Source organism: Microtus pennsylvanicus, chromosome 6 (assembly GCF_037038515.1).
Source record: "Microtus pennsylvanicus isolate mMicPen1 chromosome 6, mMicPen1.hap1, whole genome shotgun sequence".
NCBI classification, from domain to species: Eukaryota; Metazoa; Chordata; class Mammalia; order Rodentia; family Cricetidae; genus Microtus; species Microtus pennsylvanicus.
In genome coordinates this window covers 90,197,591-90,214,152 of record NC_134584.1, presented here as the reverse complement: position 1 = coordinate 90,214,152, position 16,562 = coordinate 90,197,591, and the positions used below count along the sequence as shown (strand labels likewise).

General features: G+C 42.3%; 1 protein-coding gene across 1 annotated transcript; it reads right to left on the bottom strand.

Annotated features, from left to right (window-relative positions):
* Window positions 1–1,937: 1,937 nt before the first annotated feature.
* On the bottom strand, window positions 1,938–15,919 carry Cnep1r1 (CTD nuclear envelope phosphatase 1 regulatory subunit 1). The gene is made up of 6 exons (XM_075976824.1): window positions 15,784–15,919; window positions 14,871–14,942; window positions 10,227–10,300; window positions 5,312–5,421; window positions 4,708–4,762; window positions 1,938–3,262 (listed from the first exon to the last, which is right to left on the bottom strand). Exons 1-6 carry the CDS (start codon window positions 15,806–15,808, stop codon window positions 3,221–3,223), a joined length of 378 nt encoding a protein of 125 aa, XP_075832939.1. The 5' UTR covers window positions 15,809–15,919; the 3' UTR covers window positions 1,938–3,220.
* Between the last annotated feature and the right edge of the window lie 643 nt (window positions 15,920–16,562).

The following is a 16,562-nucleotide window of genomic DNA, read 5'->3' as shown; positions in this document are numbered from 1 at the left end:
CACCTGTTCTTTTGCTTCATAGCACAATTAAGAATTGTCACCTAGGGCTGGAGAGATGGCTCAGAGGTTAAGAGCACTGACTACTCTTCCAGAGGTCCTGAGTTCAATTCCCAGCAACCACATGGTGGCTCACAACCATCTGTAATGAGATCTGGTGCCGTCTTCTGGTCTGCAACATATATGTAGGGAAAATGCTGTATACATAATTAATAAATAAATCTTAAAAAAAAATTGTCACCTAAACTAGGCGGTGATGGCGCACACCTTGAATCCCAGCACTCAGGAAGTAGAGGCAGGTGGATGTCTGGATGTCTGTGAGTTCGAGGCCAGCCTGGTCTAAAGAATGAGTTCCAGCACAGGTCCCAAAGCTACACAGAGAAACCCTGTCTCAAAAACACAAAAAAAGTCACCTTCTGCTTCTATATGTAGTGGCACAACTGCTGTCTTCCGAGATGGACAGTTATATCTAGTAAGGACACGATCCCATTCCCACACATCACTGTCCTCCCAACACTAACTGCCGCCCGGCTAAAATAAAAAATTAAACCAGGCAGTGGTGATGCATGCCTTTAAATCCAACACTTGGGAGGAAGAGGCAGGTGGATGTCTGTGAGTTTGAGGCCAACCTGATCTACAAGAGCTAGTTCCAGGACAGGCTTCAAAGCTACAGTACAGAAACCCTATCTTGAAAAAGAAAAAGGAAAAAAATCCTGTCTAAAGGAAGTAGTGACACAGCCTTTAATCTTAGCACTTGGGAGGCAGAGGTGGGTGGATCTCTGAATTCAAGGCCAGCCTGGTCTACAGAGTGAGTTCCAGGATAGCCAGAGCTACAAAATGGGACCATGCCTCATAAAAATTGTGGGGACGGTATTATCCAGAGGCTGGAGAGATGGTTCAGCACTCTTGAAGAGGACAGTTTCAATCCCCACCACCTACATGGTGGCTCATAACCATATGCAACTACAGTCCCAGGAAGTCTGATATCCTCTTTTGGACTCTGTGGGCACCAGATAGACATGTGGTATACACGCAGGCAAAACATAAATACCTAAAGAATTGAAAATAATTATGGCTGCTTGCTTTGCACTGGGTGGGTGGGTGGGGGACGACATCCCTGTAATCACCCTAAATCAGAAACTTAGGACACTGAAGGATTGCCTGAGCCCAGGAATTCAAGACTGACTTATGAAACAGTGAGGCCTGGTCTCAAAATGAACATCTACAGTACAAAACAAGACACAAGAATGAATAGAAAAACAGAAAAGAGGAAAGCTCAAACCTCTGGCACTGTAGCAGGATGCTGCTTCTTAGAGCCAGTGGGCTCTAAGCGCCACGTTTATTTATATAGTCAGATATAGCTCTTCTAGGAGCCAGGTTCTTATTAAACACTCAAACTTCCCTGTCCCCAGTACTAAGGGTCTTACATCTTCTTCAGCTTTACACTCTTGGAGGAAATTACCAATCTAGGCCTGTAAGAGCAACATGACATAACCTGCATCTCCTTAGTAAAAGCCAAGCAATATTAGACCACGATGAATAAGACATGAAGAAGGCTAATAGTCTAGAATAGTACTGACAACTATGTTTGGTCTACAGGACAGAGTTACAGTAAGACAGCTAGGAGCTAGAGATGGCTCAGCGGGTAAGAGCAGTAAGAGCACTGGCTGCTTTTAAAGAGGTTGAGGTTCAATTCCCAGTCCCCACATGGTGGTTCATCACAATCTGTAACACCAGTTCCACTGTTTCTGTTGCCCTTTTCTTAACTGTACAGGCAAAAGGCATGTAAGTGGTGCTCAGACATACATGAAGGCAGAACACTCATACACACACAAAAAAAAGTAAAATTTCTTATTTGGAATTAGCTTGTATCTAATATACAGAATACATTTACATATTTTTTAGTTGCAGACATAATAAACCAAAGAAAAACTCTAATCACTGGTTATATATAAAATATTTATTTTTTGCACATATTTACCTACAGAATTTACAGAAAATAACACAATGCAGAACATAGAGAATACCCTCTTAGAGAATTCTTAGAAGCAGAGGGTTTTATTGCTGCAATTCAAAGAATACAATTTATTGAAAGGAAAGTCAAGATGAAAAAGTATTAGTTAAATGGCAACTTTAATTCAATGGTTTTGTCCTATTATTCAAATTTAGTTTCATATTGGATGAAATTTAAAATATTGCTCATGAAATAATTTAACCTTTTCAAAATCTTCTAATAAACAGGTAAAAAGGCACCACTAGTCCATTAAGTATTTACAGCAATCCCACAGTTTCGTTTCAAGGGCTACGTAGTACATGTTGCTGTTGCGCATACACAGTATGCCATCACGACTCTCCAGCAGTAAGGACTGCAGGCTCTGGCTTGGGATGTGGTTCCGGTGTTACTGGTGATGGACTGGGCCCATCAGCTACACCAGGACAGTACTGGTCTAACACGTCTACCTCAGCGTAAAATCCAGTCACCTAAAATAACGACTGTCAAATTCCCAGGCAACACATAATTTAACTTGTACATTCAGAAGACTTTGGGGTGTTTTTTTAAATTCTTTTTTAAAAAAGTAATTTAGTGTTAAATGAGAACAATTTACTGAAAAATATAACAATAGTTGCCAGAATTCAGTATTGGGATTAACAAAAATTGTCGAAACATGTATACAATTTCAACATAATGGAGATGAGGTTTTCTCAGTCTAAGTGGAGCCTGGTATTTCCCGCAGCACAATGGAAGGAGGCGCTGAGAATGAAAGGCACACATAGTAGCCAGGTTTAAGGAGCCGTGGAGATGCCAAGCAGATGGTTTCTGAAATACTGGTGCAGGAGAGCAAAGTCCAAACATTTTCCTCTTGGTTTAACATTGGCATTGATTTGCTATTTACAGTAGTTTGCAAAAATACATTATAAAAACTGAATGAGGTTTGGTTTCTAAGTTTAACTTAGTAACATACACACATACTTCATCTGCAAAACTCTGCAGGAGCTGAAGTACTAAAGTGACACTAACACTGAACACAGGTAACCAAAGGTACTGAAGCACTGAGCGCTCAGTCTTCTTCATTGAGACAATCTGGGCAAATATTGCACGCGTCTTGTCAGTTGTTGCTAAATCATCACATATCCAATTCCAAGAGGAATCCTTGGTGGCGTTTTGCTCTGTCACTTATTTGAAGAAAGACTGGTTCAGGTTCCCTAGCAATAGTGCAGATTGTCATTGAACGTGAGGTCTAGGTTTCAAAATTAGCTTTCCTGTCTGTAAAAAGGGAAAAAAGAAAAAGTCAATTCACAGTTCTATTAAAAACACCAGCAATTACTTGTAGACCTTAAAGGGGGGCCATGGTTTAGCACTTGCTGCCTGCCAAGCTTGATAACCAGAGTGCAGCCCCCAGAACCAACACGGTAGAAGCAGAGAACTACCGCACATCTCTCTTTCCCACTGGCACCATGGCATACGGTATGGACATACTTGGGTGCCCATGCGCACAAACACACATGATCAGTCATTCAATAAAGATGTAAAACTTTCTGTTAAAGGGCATCTAATGGAGCCAGTGAGATGGCTCAGTGGGGAAAGGCTCCTGCTGACAGGTCTGACAAAATCAGTTCAGTTCCCAGGACCCAAAGTAGAAGGAGAAAAAAAAGATTTGTGGGAGTTGTCCTCTCATCTCCCCTGCTTGGATGACATAGTAAATTCCAGGCCAGCCTGTCTCAAAATTAAAAATAATAATAATAAATAAAATAAGAAAGATTCAATTGTCAACCCCACCAATTTGGTTTTTTTTTAAATATTTTATTTATTTATTTATTATGTATACAGTGTTCTCTCTGTGTGTATGCCTACAGGCCAGAAGAGGGCACCAGACCTCATTACAGGTGGTTGTGAGCCACCATGTGGTTGCTGGGAATTGAACTCAGGACCTTTGGAAGAGCAGGCAATGCTCTTAACCACTGAGCCATCTCTCCAGCCCCCAACCCCACCAATTTGTTTGGCACCCCTGACTGCAGTCCTGGCTGGTTTAGAACTTGCTATGTAAACCAGGCTGGTCTCTTCCTCCTGAGTGCAGGGGTTAAGGGTGTGTGCCAACAAGCCTGACTAAGAGATTTCAGGTATAATCTTGTTTGGTTCAGATAAGGAATTGCTATGGAGTCCAGGCTGGCCTTCACCCCTTTACTGATTTTTGTTTTTTGGTGGCAGTGGGTTTTTGTTTTGTTTTGTTTTTAGACAGTATTTTTAGCTTCAGGCTACTCTCAAATTTGTATATAGCTAAGGGAGAGCCTTAAACTTTGATTTTCCTGCTTCCACCTCCCAAGTGCTGGGATTACAGGTGTAAATCATGCCCGGTTTCACATGGTGTTAGATCAAACCCAAGGCTTTACTCGTGATAAACAAGCACTCAGTTACAACTCCCGACTGAGCTACACCCAAGACCTTGGCTTCACACTCTCTTCTCTTGCCTCAGTTCCCTAGTACCGAGATTACAGGTGTATGCCACCAAGCCTGACCCACAGGACCCAAAGGTCTGTTTTCCTAAAACTAAACAGGTCCACTAAGCATTTTTACTATTTTGAAACAGGGTCTCACTATGTAGATTAGGGTGGCCTTGAATTTGAAGTAATCCTCTTGCCTCCCTTGGGCAGAGATTATAGATGTCAACAACATACCTGGGTACAGGTATATTCTAATGAAAAAATACTTACATCATCACAAGACATATTGTATTCTGCTAGTATCGTTCGGCATCGAGCAGCTATTCTGAATCATTGTGGTCAAAGGAAAATTGCCAATGCGAAGCAAGCATCTCTTAAGGTTTAGATGTGAAATGTTGCCCCCAAGGGCTCATGTGCTAAAGGCTAGGTTGAGGTAAAGGTTAAAGGTTAGCCATCGGCATGTTGAGGTAACTGAATAACGAAGGGACAAACTTCCTCAATAGATAAATCCACCTATGAATTCATAGCTAAGGGGCGTGGAGCCTAGTCAGAGATGTAAGTCACCAAGGGGGTAACTTTGAAAAGCATATTTTGTTACTGAACCTTCACTGTGTCTGGCCAACATAAGGTGAGTGGGTTTGTTTTACCCCACGCTTCTTGCCATGATGTGCTGCCTTACCATGGCCAAAACACAACAGAGCTAACCAAGCATGGACTGGGCCCTCCGAAATCACGAGCCATGACAAATCTTCTCACGTATTTTGTCTTGGGGTTGGAATGTGATTAACAAGGCTTCTAACAACCACTTAGATCTAACATGGAAGGTTCTTCAGCTTAGTTCAGAGGACAAAATTAAACTCCAAGTAAAGGATACATCGATGGTGCAACTACTCTTTTGTGTATGCCAGCAAAGAACAAGCCTATAAGAGTTATACAGCTAATTGTGAAAAATGGATGATTCCATAAGGACGTGAAGAAGGACACCTGTAAGAGAAAAGTGTGAGATTAAGAATCTTAGGGCCTACACAGACATGCACAATGTTTCATCACGTCAACTATAAGGGTGTGAAGACTTCCAACAACTCTACTTCTTATTGCTGTGCTATGATAACAGAACACATGCTTTATCTTCTTTGTATGGCAGGATTGCACAGCATCGTCATCCATGCCAAACTCTAGGCCACTTCAAATTCATTCCTATAATCAGAAAGCCACCCCACCAAAAAAATCCTCAACTTTCTGTTCAATGAATGTAGATTAGGCCTTTAATGTCTTCTTCCCCCGAATCCCCGACAGGGTTTTTTGGTTTAGTCCTAGCTTTCCTGGAACTCTCTGTAGACCAGGCTGGCCTTGAACTCAGAGGTACACCTGCCTCTGCCTCCTGAGTGAGTGCTAGGATTAAAAGCAGTGCCACCCTGCCCTGCTGGAGGCCTTTAGTCTCAATGAAAACACAGATTAAATCTGATTTAATTATTTTCCCGTCAAAAAGCTTCAAGGCTGGGAAAAGTGTCGGTAATGAAACTACCTAATTTCAATGCTCAGGAGGTAGAGGCAAGTGGATCTCATGAGTTGAAGGCCAGCCTGGGCTAATAGCTGTATAGTGAGACTTTATCTCAAAAAACTAAAACCAACAAAAGCTACCTTAAGAGAGTGAGGCCAGCTCTGTCATTCACAACCAAGTCCCAGACTAATCTTCATCTCCCATCCCACCCTCCACACAAATGCCAACTTCCCTATTAGCTTAATTTCTACAACGCCTTCATTAGCTTTGCTTGAAATGAATAAATAATATTTATCTGAATTTTTTTTGTTTTTTATTTTTTTTGAGACAGGGTTTCCCTGCAGCTTTGGTGCCTGCCCTGCCTTGTAGACCAGTCTGGCCTTGAACTCACAGAGATCTGTCCGCCTCGGCCTGGGATTAAAGGCATGCGCCACCGCCACCTGGTTTATTTGAATTTTTATAAATGAAGCTGTTTTAAAGCTTCTTGAAAAATGAAATAAAAAATATTAAGTAAAAAAAGTTTCTTTTGAAGTTATTAGAATTGTGGTGGCCATGGACACTGAAGCAACAAAAACTGGTTAGTAGGAATCTGTAAAGATCTAGAAAGACTGAGAGAGAAAGGACTTCCTTCAGATCTGGGCATATTGAAACGACTATAAAAAATCTGGAAATGCACAACTCTACGACTATGTAGAGTGACAAGAGTCCAGGATCCATACTAGAACAAGAGAGGGCACAAAAAGCAGAAGGCTTGGAAATGGAAACATAGCAAAGTAAAAAGATAAACATGTAGCCTGTCTAGAAAAAGAAAGTAAATGGATTGGGAAGTACATAGGAAAAACAATGGAGGGAAGCACAGTACTCTCTCCACAGGAGAGATCTCACGGTTTATGATGGAAAGCTAAACACACATACGCATACACACATGCAAGACAAAAATGGACTAGGCATATAATTCAACAAGGACAAATGAAAGAACAAGGCTTAAAACACCAGGAGGGAAATATTTCTGAGATGAGGTGATGCTGAAGACAAGCTAAAGTTCCAGAGGACTTCCTTTTCTTTCTGTTTTGGGAAACAGGGTCTTGCTACATAGCCCCTGCTGACCTGGTACTTACATTGTAGCCATGGCAGCCTAGAACTCACAGTATCTCCTATGATTTAGCCTCCCAAGCACAGGGAACATAGGTATAAGCCTCCACGCTCGCCTCTGAAGAACTATCGCTTTACAATCTCTGAGCTTTAACTGGCCAGCAAGATGGTTATATAGGTAAAGGTACTTGCCACCAACTCTGATAACCTGAGTTCAATCCCCAGGACCCACATGGTAAAAGAAGAGAGCTAATTCCCAAAGTGTCTTCTGTCTTCCACAAGAGGAGCAAACACACACACACACACACACACACACACACACACACACACACACACACACACTATATATATATATATATATGTAATTTAAGGAATCTGAGGGGTTTTTCTGAGGGGTTTTTGTTTGTTTGTTTGTTTTTTGGAGACAGGGTCTTTCTGTATATCCTTGGCTGCCCCAGAACTTGCTCTGTAAACTAGGTTGGCCTCAAACTCAAGAGACCCTACTGCCTCTGCCTCCCAAGTGCTGGGATTAAAGGTGTGGCTGAAAATCGATTCCTACAAGATGGCTATGTGCCTGGACAATGTTAGCACATACAGTACTTTGTAAATGTGTGTATAGTCTGTGTGTGCACTCACACAGACTATACTCTATTACCTCCACCCTACTTTTTAGGATAAGCTCTCTCACTGAACTGGCCAACTAGCAAGCTCTGGGATCCTTCTACGTCATCAACCCTGTCCTCCCCCAGCTCTAGGGTTACAGACACAGACTGCCACATCTGGTTCCACGTGACTGTAGGAGTTATGAACTTGGGTCCTGATGCTTACACAGCAAATACTCAATCATTTCTCCAGTTCTGATATTTTATAGTCTAAAAATTGTTTGTCATTTTACTGTTGCTATTTAGCAACAATGTCTCACCATGCAGCCCAGGTTGGCCTCTATCACTCAAATGTCCTGGTTCAGTCTCCCATGATGTCAAGATTACAGAACTGCACCCCTGGCTTTATGTTCTTACTTTAACTAGGGCAGTTGTATTAGCCTCCTTCCTTCCCTCCAGGGCGACAACCAATGACATCTAAACAGCAGTTTCTTCTTTCACAAGTTTGCAGTATCTTTGTACTCCCTGGCTTTTGTATTCGTACCTTCTGCTTCAGACACAATTGCTGGTTAGAACTCTCATCAGGTTTAGGTTATTAAACACTGAAGTAAAAAGAACCAACCCTGAGGCTAAAAGCTATCTTCTCACCTAATTTAGAAATTATATTAACTACACAGTTTTGGGCCTATTTCCGATTACATTTAATTCTTCGTTTTATTAAGATCTCAACTAGCTGAAATCAGCTTATATTTTTCTCAATTAGAAGTAGACTCATTTCCCAAGATAGAACTTTTTTAATCTTCTTGCCAGCCTCCTTCTACCCTCCCCTACAGATGAGTACCAAGTACAGCCTTCAGATCAGATTTTATAAATGAACTCACAGGAGAGTTTCCTGTCTGCCACAAAACCCCTTCTATTAACACAAATTCCAACACCAACCTCCCCTGCTTCCTGTCCTTTTCCATCTCCCCTCAGTGAGAGTCGGGTGGGGGGGGTACATCCTAAACAACCCCCTGGCTGTCTGAACTGCCAACCAGATTGATGACAAAAGCCTTATCATTGGGCTTCCCCTTCTGTATAACTTAAAAAGTAGAAAATAAATCTACAGATGTAGTCTACTTAATTATAACTACAGCCAGGTGGTACACTTTAATCCTAACACTCAGGAGGGAGAGGCAAGAGATCACTGTGAGTTCGAGGCCAGCCTGGTCTACACAGTGAGTTCCAGGACAATCAGGGCTGTTACAGAGAGAAACATTTTCATTCTCAAAAATAAAAAAAAAAAGGAGAGCCTATTTTTAAGAAAATCATAAGACTGAACTTATAGCTGGAGAGAGGCGATGAAAGAGAAGCCTGAGACTAGCCCAGTGTGTGTGTGTGGGGGGGGGTGCCTAGAATCCTGAGACTAGCCCAGTGTGTGTGTGTGGGGGGGGTGTACCTAGAATCCTGAGACTAGCCCAGTGTGTGTGGGGGGTGTACCTAGAATCCTGAGACTAACCCAGTGTGGGGGTGTGTACCTAGAATCCTGAGACTAACCCAGTGTGGGGGGGGGGGGTGTGCCTAGAATCCCAGTATTCGGGAGGCAGAGGCAGAGGCAGGTGGATCTTTCGAAGTTTGAAGTTAGTTTGGTCTATACAACTACATAGTGAGACCTTGCCTTGAAGGAAAAAAAATAAAAACCAAAGAAAGAAACAAAAAACAAAAGAATGAAAAACACAAAACGGCAGATTTTCTAATAAAAAAAGATTGAACTTGAAACGAAGGTACAAGAAGAGGTGGAAACTTCAGAATCATTTCATCAAATAATCCTTCCAGAGCTAACATTATGAGATCTGATATTGCATTTGGTACAGCGAAGCTTGTGCAGTGCCCAGCGGGAGTCCTCTCGGTGTTCTCTATATTAAACTGCAGGCAAGAACCATGGAAGGACCAATGTGGAGAAAGAAAAGCTTTGCTGACTTGAGGAGCTGGTACTCTCTCTTCAATGACAATGAAAACACAAGGAATTAATTGTGACTCCAAAGATCAGGTCACCTAGAGATCAACTTATAACTCAATTCTGTCAACTTCGCTGAGTTACGTGGCCTAGAGATCAGTGACTTGGTTCCTCCCTGATATTGGCCACCTGGTCTAATCTGTTTACCAGTGACATTTGTCTTTTATCTTTTTCCTGGCATTTCAAATGCTTTATGGGATGCAGAAAGGTATTAAATAATTTACTAAATTACAGTACTTAAAATCTGGTACTGAACCAGGTAGTGTGGCACACACCTTTAATCCCAGCACCGAGGAGGCAGAGGCAAGTGGATCTCTGTGAGTTCGAGGCCAGCCTGATCTACAGAACTTGTTCCAGGACAGCCAGGGCTACATAGAGAAACTGTCTCAAAATAAACAAACAAAAACAAAAGGAAAGATAACGAACTCATAAAGTCAGCTAGAGCTTTACTTAAGCAAACAATTACCAAGCATGTCATTAATATGAGATTCAAGTCATTAGTAGCAGGCACAGGCAGGTTGGCATCGTATTTCATTATTAGCATCATACATCTAGTATCTCATTTAATCTGCTAAAGGTTTTAAAACAAAATGTCTACCTTTTGTGTCTCAGGATCTATTAGCCAGTTCCAGGCACCAGTAGCTGTACAGACAGACACCACTATAAGAAGCACTGGTGAAAGATAAACAGAAAATTAGTAAGCAAACACACCCTTCATCCCTTCATGTCCTGATACCCTTCCATCGGTTCCTGACACACAGCCAAAGAATGCAGCACTTGATCAAACAGAGCAATGGCTGGGCTCAAGAGTCAGACTTGCCATCTTGAGGAACTCTCTTCAACATTCTGAACCCTAGGAATGGGGGATTACAGCAACTTCTTCTTGGTTAGGATTCATGAGAATGAAGTCTAAAACTTAAAACCAAGAATTTCAAGCTAAGACTCAGTGTTATAGAGCTCTTATTGTGGTTTTGCAGATCCTGTAAGCTCACACTGAAAAGAGAAAGCCCTCCCATTTTCTAATGGGAGCACACAAAGGCCCCTTTCTGAGCCACACTGCAGTCCTGTGATTCCTAGCCAGGCAGACAACCGCTGCTGAGTTAAACAAAGGGCAGTGTTGGAGTCACTGAGTGTGATGTCACTGGTGAGCAGACCAGTCAGTACTGGTTTTTAAAAGGGGAGTAAAGAAAGGACTTAAAACTGGGCGGTGGTGGTGCAGGCCTTTAACATTAGCACTGGGGAGGCAGAGGCAGGAGGACTGAGTTCGAGGCCAACCTGGTCTAAGAGTGAGTTCTAGGACAGACTCCAAAGCTACACAGAGAAACCCTATCTCGAAAAATAAAAAACAAATAAAAAATAAAAAAAGAAAGGACTTAAAGAAATTTCTAAGGCTAGTAGAAACCAGAAAGGGTTAAGTTTTTTCCCACTAAGCTTTTTTTTTTTTCAAATTCTACATTTGTTCAGTTGTGTGTGTGTATGTATGGCGTGTGTGTGTGTGTGTGCGCGCACGCCGTGGTGCACATGTCAAGGTCAGAGGTACTTGTGCGAGCTGGTTGTCTTCCTACACCAGATGGCTCCTGGGAATTGAACTCAAGTCATCAAGTTTGGCAGCAATCACCTTTACCTGCTTAGCCATTTGCTAGACACCCTCACCTTTTAAAATCTAAATAAATTATAAATTGAAGAATAGATAATATTAATAAAAAAGAACAAAAGGATATTGTGACTAAGCAAATGCTGTGGGACAATAGTCTGTACCCTGTCACTTGCATTATTTTTAATAAAATGCTGACTGGCCAGTAGATAGGCAGAAAGTATAGCCAGGGTGACAGCGACCAGGCAGGAAGTAGAAGCATGGCAACAAGAATTATGGGAAGAGGAAAGTTTCAGTCTGCAGTTTTGACCCAGATGCAGAGGAAGCAAGATGTGTCTGCCTCACCAAAAAAGGTACCAACTCATGTGGCTAACACAGACAAGAATTATGGGCTAATATAAGTTATAAGAGTTAATAAGAAGCCTGAGATACTAAATCTCAGAGTCCAGCTTCCCACAGCTAGTCCAAAGCTGAGTGGTATACATATCTGTGGTCCCAACAACGGGAAGCAGAAGTAGGAGAGTCACTTGAGCCTAGTAATTGGAGGCCAGCCTGAGCAAGATAGCAAGATCCCATATCCAAAAAGATAAAGGAATGGAGGGAGGAGGGAAAAAAGACAATTTGTCTCAATATAGATGAGCAGAACATTCTCTTGACTATATCAATGCTTTTATATTTGATCACATTTCCCATTCTGCCCCTTCCTTGGAGCAATAACTAGAACTCATTCAAATCATACTGTGTAGCCTTCACAATACTTAGGAATAGGAATAGGCAGTAGTAAGGTAAAAGTCTTTTCTGGGTCAGGCTCCAAAGCATACCATTAGGCTGTATTAAACATCAACTAAGGAGGTATCAAGATGGCTCATCTGACAACAGGGCTTGCCATCAAGTCTTGTAACCTGAGTTCAATTCCCAGGACTCACAAGGTGGCTGGAGAAAACTGTCTCCCACAAGTTGTCCTCTGACCTCAACATGGGCTGTGGCACGTTAGTGAACCTGTACGCAAGCACACATGCCAACAATATATGCAATATAATATTTTTAAAAAATATATTAAAAGAAATATAACCTTTGCTTTTTAAGTATCTATGTAATTCTATCTGTATGTACCTGTGTGTATATATGTACACTATATGTATGCAAGGCCTGCATAGGTCAGAGGATTGTGAGTCACCATGTTGATGCTCAGAACCAAACTCAGGTCCTCTGCTGAGCCATCTCTTCAGCCCTGTTTTAATCTTACAGGTATAACTGAATGATTTATTTTTAAAGCAAGAGCTTTGTAGATGCTAAGCACATGGTCTACCAGAGTCATCCTCAAGTCAAAATATGATTTTTCTTTTTTTGAAAAAGATTTATTATCTTAAATTATGTCTATTTGTATGTGTGTATCCATATAGGCTTGTGCACATGTCTGCAGAATATAAAAGATGTCGGATCCCTGGGACTGGAGTTACAGATGGCTGACATGAGTTCTGGGAATGGGATGAGTCCTCTACAAGATCAGGATGCACTCTCAATCACCAGCTCCAAAATATGATTTTTCTTAACAAAATTATATTTCAATAGCTTGTAGGCAAATTGTGTTTTCCTGGGGGTTTTTCGTTTTGTTTTGCTTTTTCCTTCAAGACAGGGTAACTCACTCTGTAGACCAGGCTGGCCTTGAACTCAGGAGCTGTGCCTGCCTCTGCCTCCAAAGTACTGGAACCCAAGGCATACAGCACCACCAGCGAGCTGTTTAATTTACTGTATGAGACAGAGTAGCTCACTGAATCACCACCAGCGAGCTATTAACTTACTGTATGAGACAGAGTAGCTCACTTAATCTGAAGCTCACTAGTTACTAACATTTTTATTGAGTGTTTTTTTTATCAAAGTTATAACATTTAATAAAAAACATGTATCTTGGGCTGGAGAGGTGGCTCAGCAGTTAAGAGCATTGGCTGCTCTTCCAGAAGTCCTAGGTTCAATTCCCAGCACCCACACGACAACTTACAACCCTCTGTAATTCCAGTCCTAGAGATCTAGTGCCCTTTTCTGGCCTCTTTGGACATTGCACACACACACAGTAACACAGATATACATGCAGGCAAAAAAGAAAACAATTATACACATAAAATATGATTTCTTTTTTTTTTTGGCTAGACAGTTCAGCAGATAAGAGCACTTTCTGTTCTCACAGAGAACCTGGGTTCAGTCCCCAGCACCCACACAGTGAGTGGCTTACAATCACTAGAGACTCCAGTTCCAGGGTATATGGTACCCTCTTCTGGATTCTGCAGGTACCTGGCATGCACACACGTATATGCAGACAAAACACTAATATACTTAAAACTTTTTAAAATATGTATGTATTTTCATAGAAAAATAAAAATTCAGCCAGGCAGTGGTGGCACACACCTTTAATCCCAGTACTTGGGAGGCAAAGGCAGATGGATCTCTGTGAGTTCAAGGCAGCCTGATCTACAAAGCAAGTTCCAGGACAACCAGGTTGTTACACAGAGAAACCCTGTCTCAGTTCCCACTCTGCCCACCAAAAAAAGGGATGGAGAGATGGCTCATGGATTAAAAGCACTGGCTGCTCTTCCAGAGGTCCTGAGTTCAATTCCCAGCACCCACATAGTGGCTCACAACCATCTATAATAAGATCTGATGCCCTCCTATGACGTGTGTATACATAATAAATAAATCATATATATATATATGTGTGTGTGTATGTATGTATATATGTGTGTATGTATGTATATATGTGTGTGTGTATGTATATATGTGTGTGTGTGTATGTGTGTGTGTGTGTGTGTTTGTGTGTATAAAAAGGCTGGGCAGTGGTGGTGAATGCCTTTAATCCTAGCACTTGGGAGGTGGAGGCAGGAGGATCTCTGTGAGTCTGAGGCCAGCCAGGTCTACAGAACAAGTTCCAGGACAGGCTCCAAAGCTACATAGAAACCTTGTCTTGGAAAAAAAGAAAGAAAAGAAAAGAAAAGAATAGAATAGAATAGAATAGAATGGAATAAAAAAAAAAAATCAACCATATAAAATAGTCTGTCCTTTTAGGGTAGCCAGTTATAATTTTTCTCTTTAAAAAATCATTTGTTGTGTGTGTATATATGCATGACATGTACAGGCACGGATGCATGTGGAGGTCAGAAAACTCCGTGGAGTCCATCCTCTCCTTGGCCATTTAAATGGCTTCTAAGGGGGCTGGAGAGATGGCTCAGTGGTTAAGAGTATTGCCTGCTCTTCCAAAGGTCCTGAGTTCAATTCCCAGCAAACACATGGTGGCTCACAACCATCTGTAAAGAGGTCTGGTGCCCTCTTCTGGCCTGCAGACATGCACACAGACAGAATATTGTATACTAAATAAATAAATAAATAAGATCCTTAAATGGCTTCTGAGGATGAAACTGAGGTCTAAACTCTACTGCATGCACCCAGGCCATCTTGCTAGTCCATAATTTTCTTTTCTTAAGCATTTCTTTGTAATACATTGTTGACAGTGCTAAGTAGCATATTTAAAAGGTGTCTAAACACAGAAATCTGATAGCTGAGTAAAACAAGCCTTTATTAGTCCAAAGTATGAAATAAATTAGTAATAAAGTTATCAGCGGCACCTCCTTTTCCCCTAGAAAGCATTCGGCAACTTACTTCTCCAGCGTCCAGTGGCAGGTTGCAAGCAATGAATATACTCAGTAAGTCTTCTTTCGAAAGCCTTGAGATCTAGGCAAAGAGAATTCAGTTCTCTACCTACACTTTCCAGTTTGAACTTATTAAAATGAAATTTTATGTCTATAACGGCTACAGGCCTTACACATCCAATCCCATACGTCATGCCCTCTTTGCTTATGATGACAGTTTTATGGACACAACAAAAACATCACTTTAATTTCATTCCAGCTTCTGGAAACCAGTTGGTCTACATTTAGAAGCTTGAAAAATAGTATAAGGAAGACCAGCCGGAGCCAAAAGCTGGAATCGGGGAGCTGCAAATAAAAGGAGCAAAATCCAGCTGAGTTCCGATTCTGTGCAACCACGAACTTTCTGTTGAAACATCAAAACCCATGAGGGCTGCAATAATCCGATTCAGGCCCTAGCTCTCATCATTAATGGATGGCTCTGTAGTATGGGCTTACTAGACTTCCGTAGACAGATAACGGTTGTACAAAGACACTCCCTCCCCTCCTCGGAACGAGTGACCGGTGATCGTCCCGGCAGCAGCGAGCACCTACGTCTTGGGCGCACCTCTGAATGAAGTGGGGTGCTATTTCCACAGTGGAGTTTTTGTAAAACTTTGCAAGGCCAAGAGCACTCCGAAACCCCGGCAATTACCGGAAGCCAAAGGAAGAAATTCGGGTTACGGCTCGTGGGGTTGTCAGACAAAAAGAACATGAATCCGCACTCGACAACACGCAAGGGCTCGTCAATGAGAAGCCCCCACCCCCACCCCGGGGGCCCGAGCGGGAAGAAGGTGGCACCCCTCCGCGGCCGTGCGCCCCGGGTCCCCGGCACGCCGCCCTCGCGACCCCGTCCGCCTCGGGACTGGGCGGGCGACACACTCTACCTTCTGCCTGTTCCAGCGAGTTCATGTCGGGCGGCGGCTCCGGTCACCGTCGCTGCCAGGTCCGCATCGCAGCCCTCCGTCCCCGCCCGGCCGGCAGCACCAACTCCCACCTCTAACCGCTCCCCTCGGCCCCTCCCCTTCGCACCGCCCCTCTTCTAGAAACGCTGTGTTTATTGGGTATCTTTGGAAGACCGCTTAACTAAAGTAGTTTTCTATTGGCTAATTTCAGCAAACGCTTTCGGGGACCTAGCGTTAGACGTTCAGCCGGAAGGGCCAAGAATAGCAGGCAGTCGGACAGGTATAGCCATGGTGCCGCCTGCTGCCTCGGGGAGGAACTGCATCCCGGAAAAGCGTACTTCATTTTTACACATTCCCTTGGTTTCTTTTTTACTTCTTTCAGTCTCTAAACAGTGATTGAGAGCCCACTACCTTCTGAGCAGTATTCTGGTTGCTAAGGAGAGATCAACAAGCTGTCCTTGCCCTCAAGGAACTAAGGAAAACTCAAATAATGTTCAGCGGTCAGTAACCACAGAATAGATTTCCTTAACTAATGGTACCGCTTTCTTAGAAAGGCAACTCCTTAGAGGATTTCTGTCTTGGTTATTTTCTTCTCATGTCATCCGATATTCATAAGTAATAAAGAATGCAAAGTATAAGCCTCAGTAACTATAACAAGAATATGTACAAGGTTAGCAAAATGGATATTTGATTATAATGTCCTGTTTATTTCCTAGTGGTCATTGATTCATTCAAGAAGTATTTATTGCGTGACGCACTCA

Bases quoted from the DNA above. Each gene is read 5' to 3' on its own strand.
- Cnep1r1 (XM_075976824.1), bottom strand. From the start codon at position 15,808: ATGAACTCGCTGGAACAGGCAGAAG. The intron at 14,943-15,783 runs GTAGAGTGTGTC...CTCTTTGCCTAG, and splicing joins CTCGCTGGAACAGGCAGAAG to ATCTCAAGGCTTTCGAAAGA. The intron at 5,422-10,226 runs GTAGACATTTTG...TTTCTCTTACAG, and splicing joins TAGATCCTGAGACACAAAAG to GTGTCCTTCTTCACGTCCTT.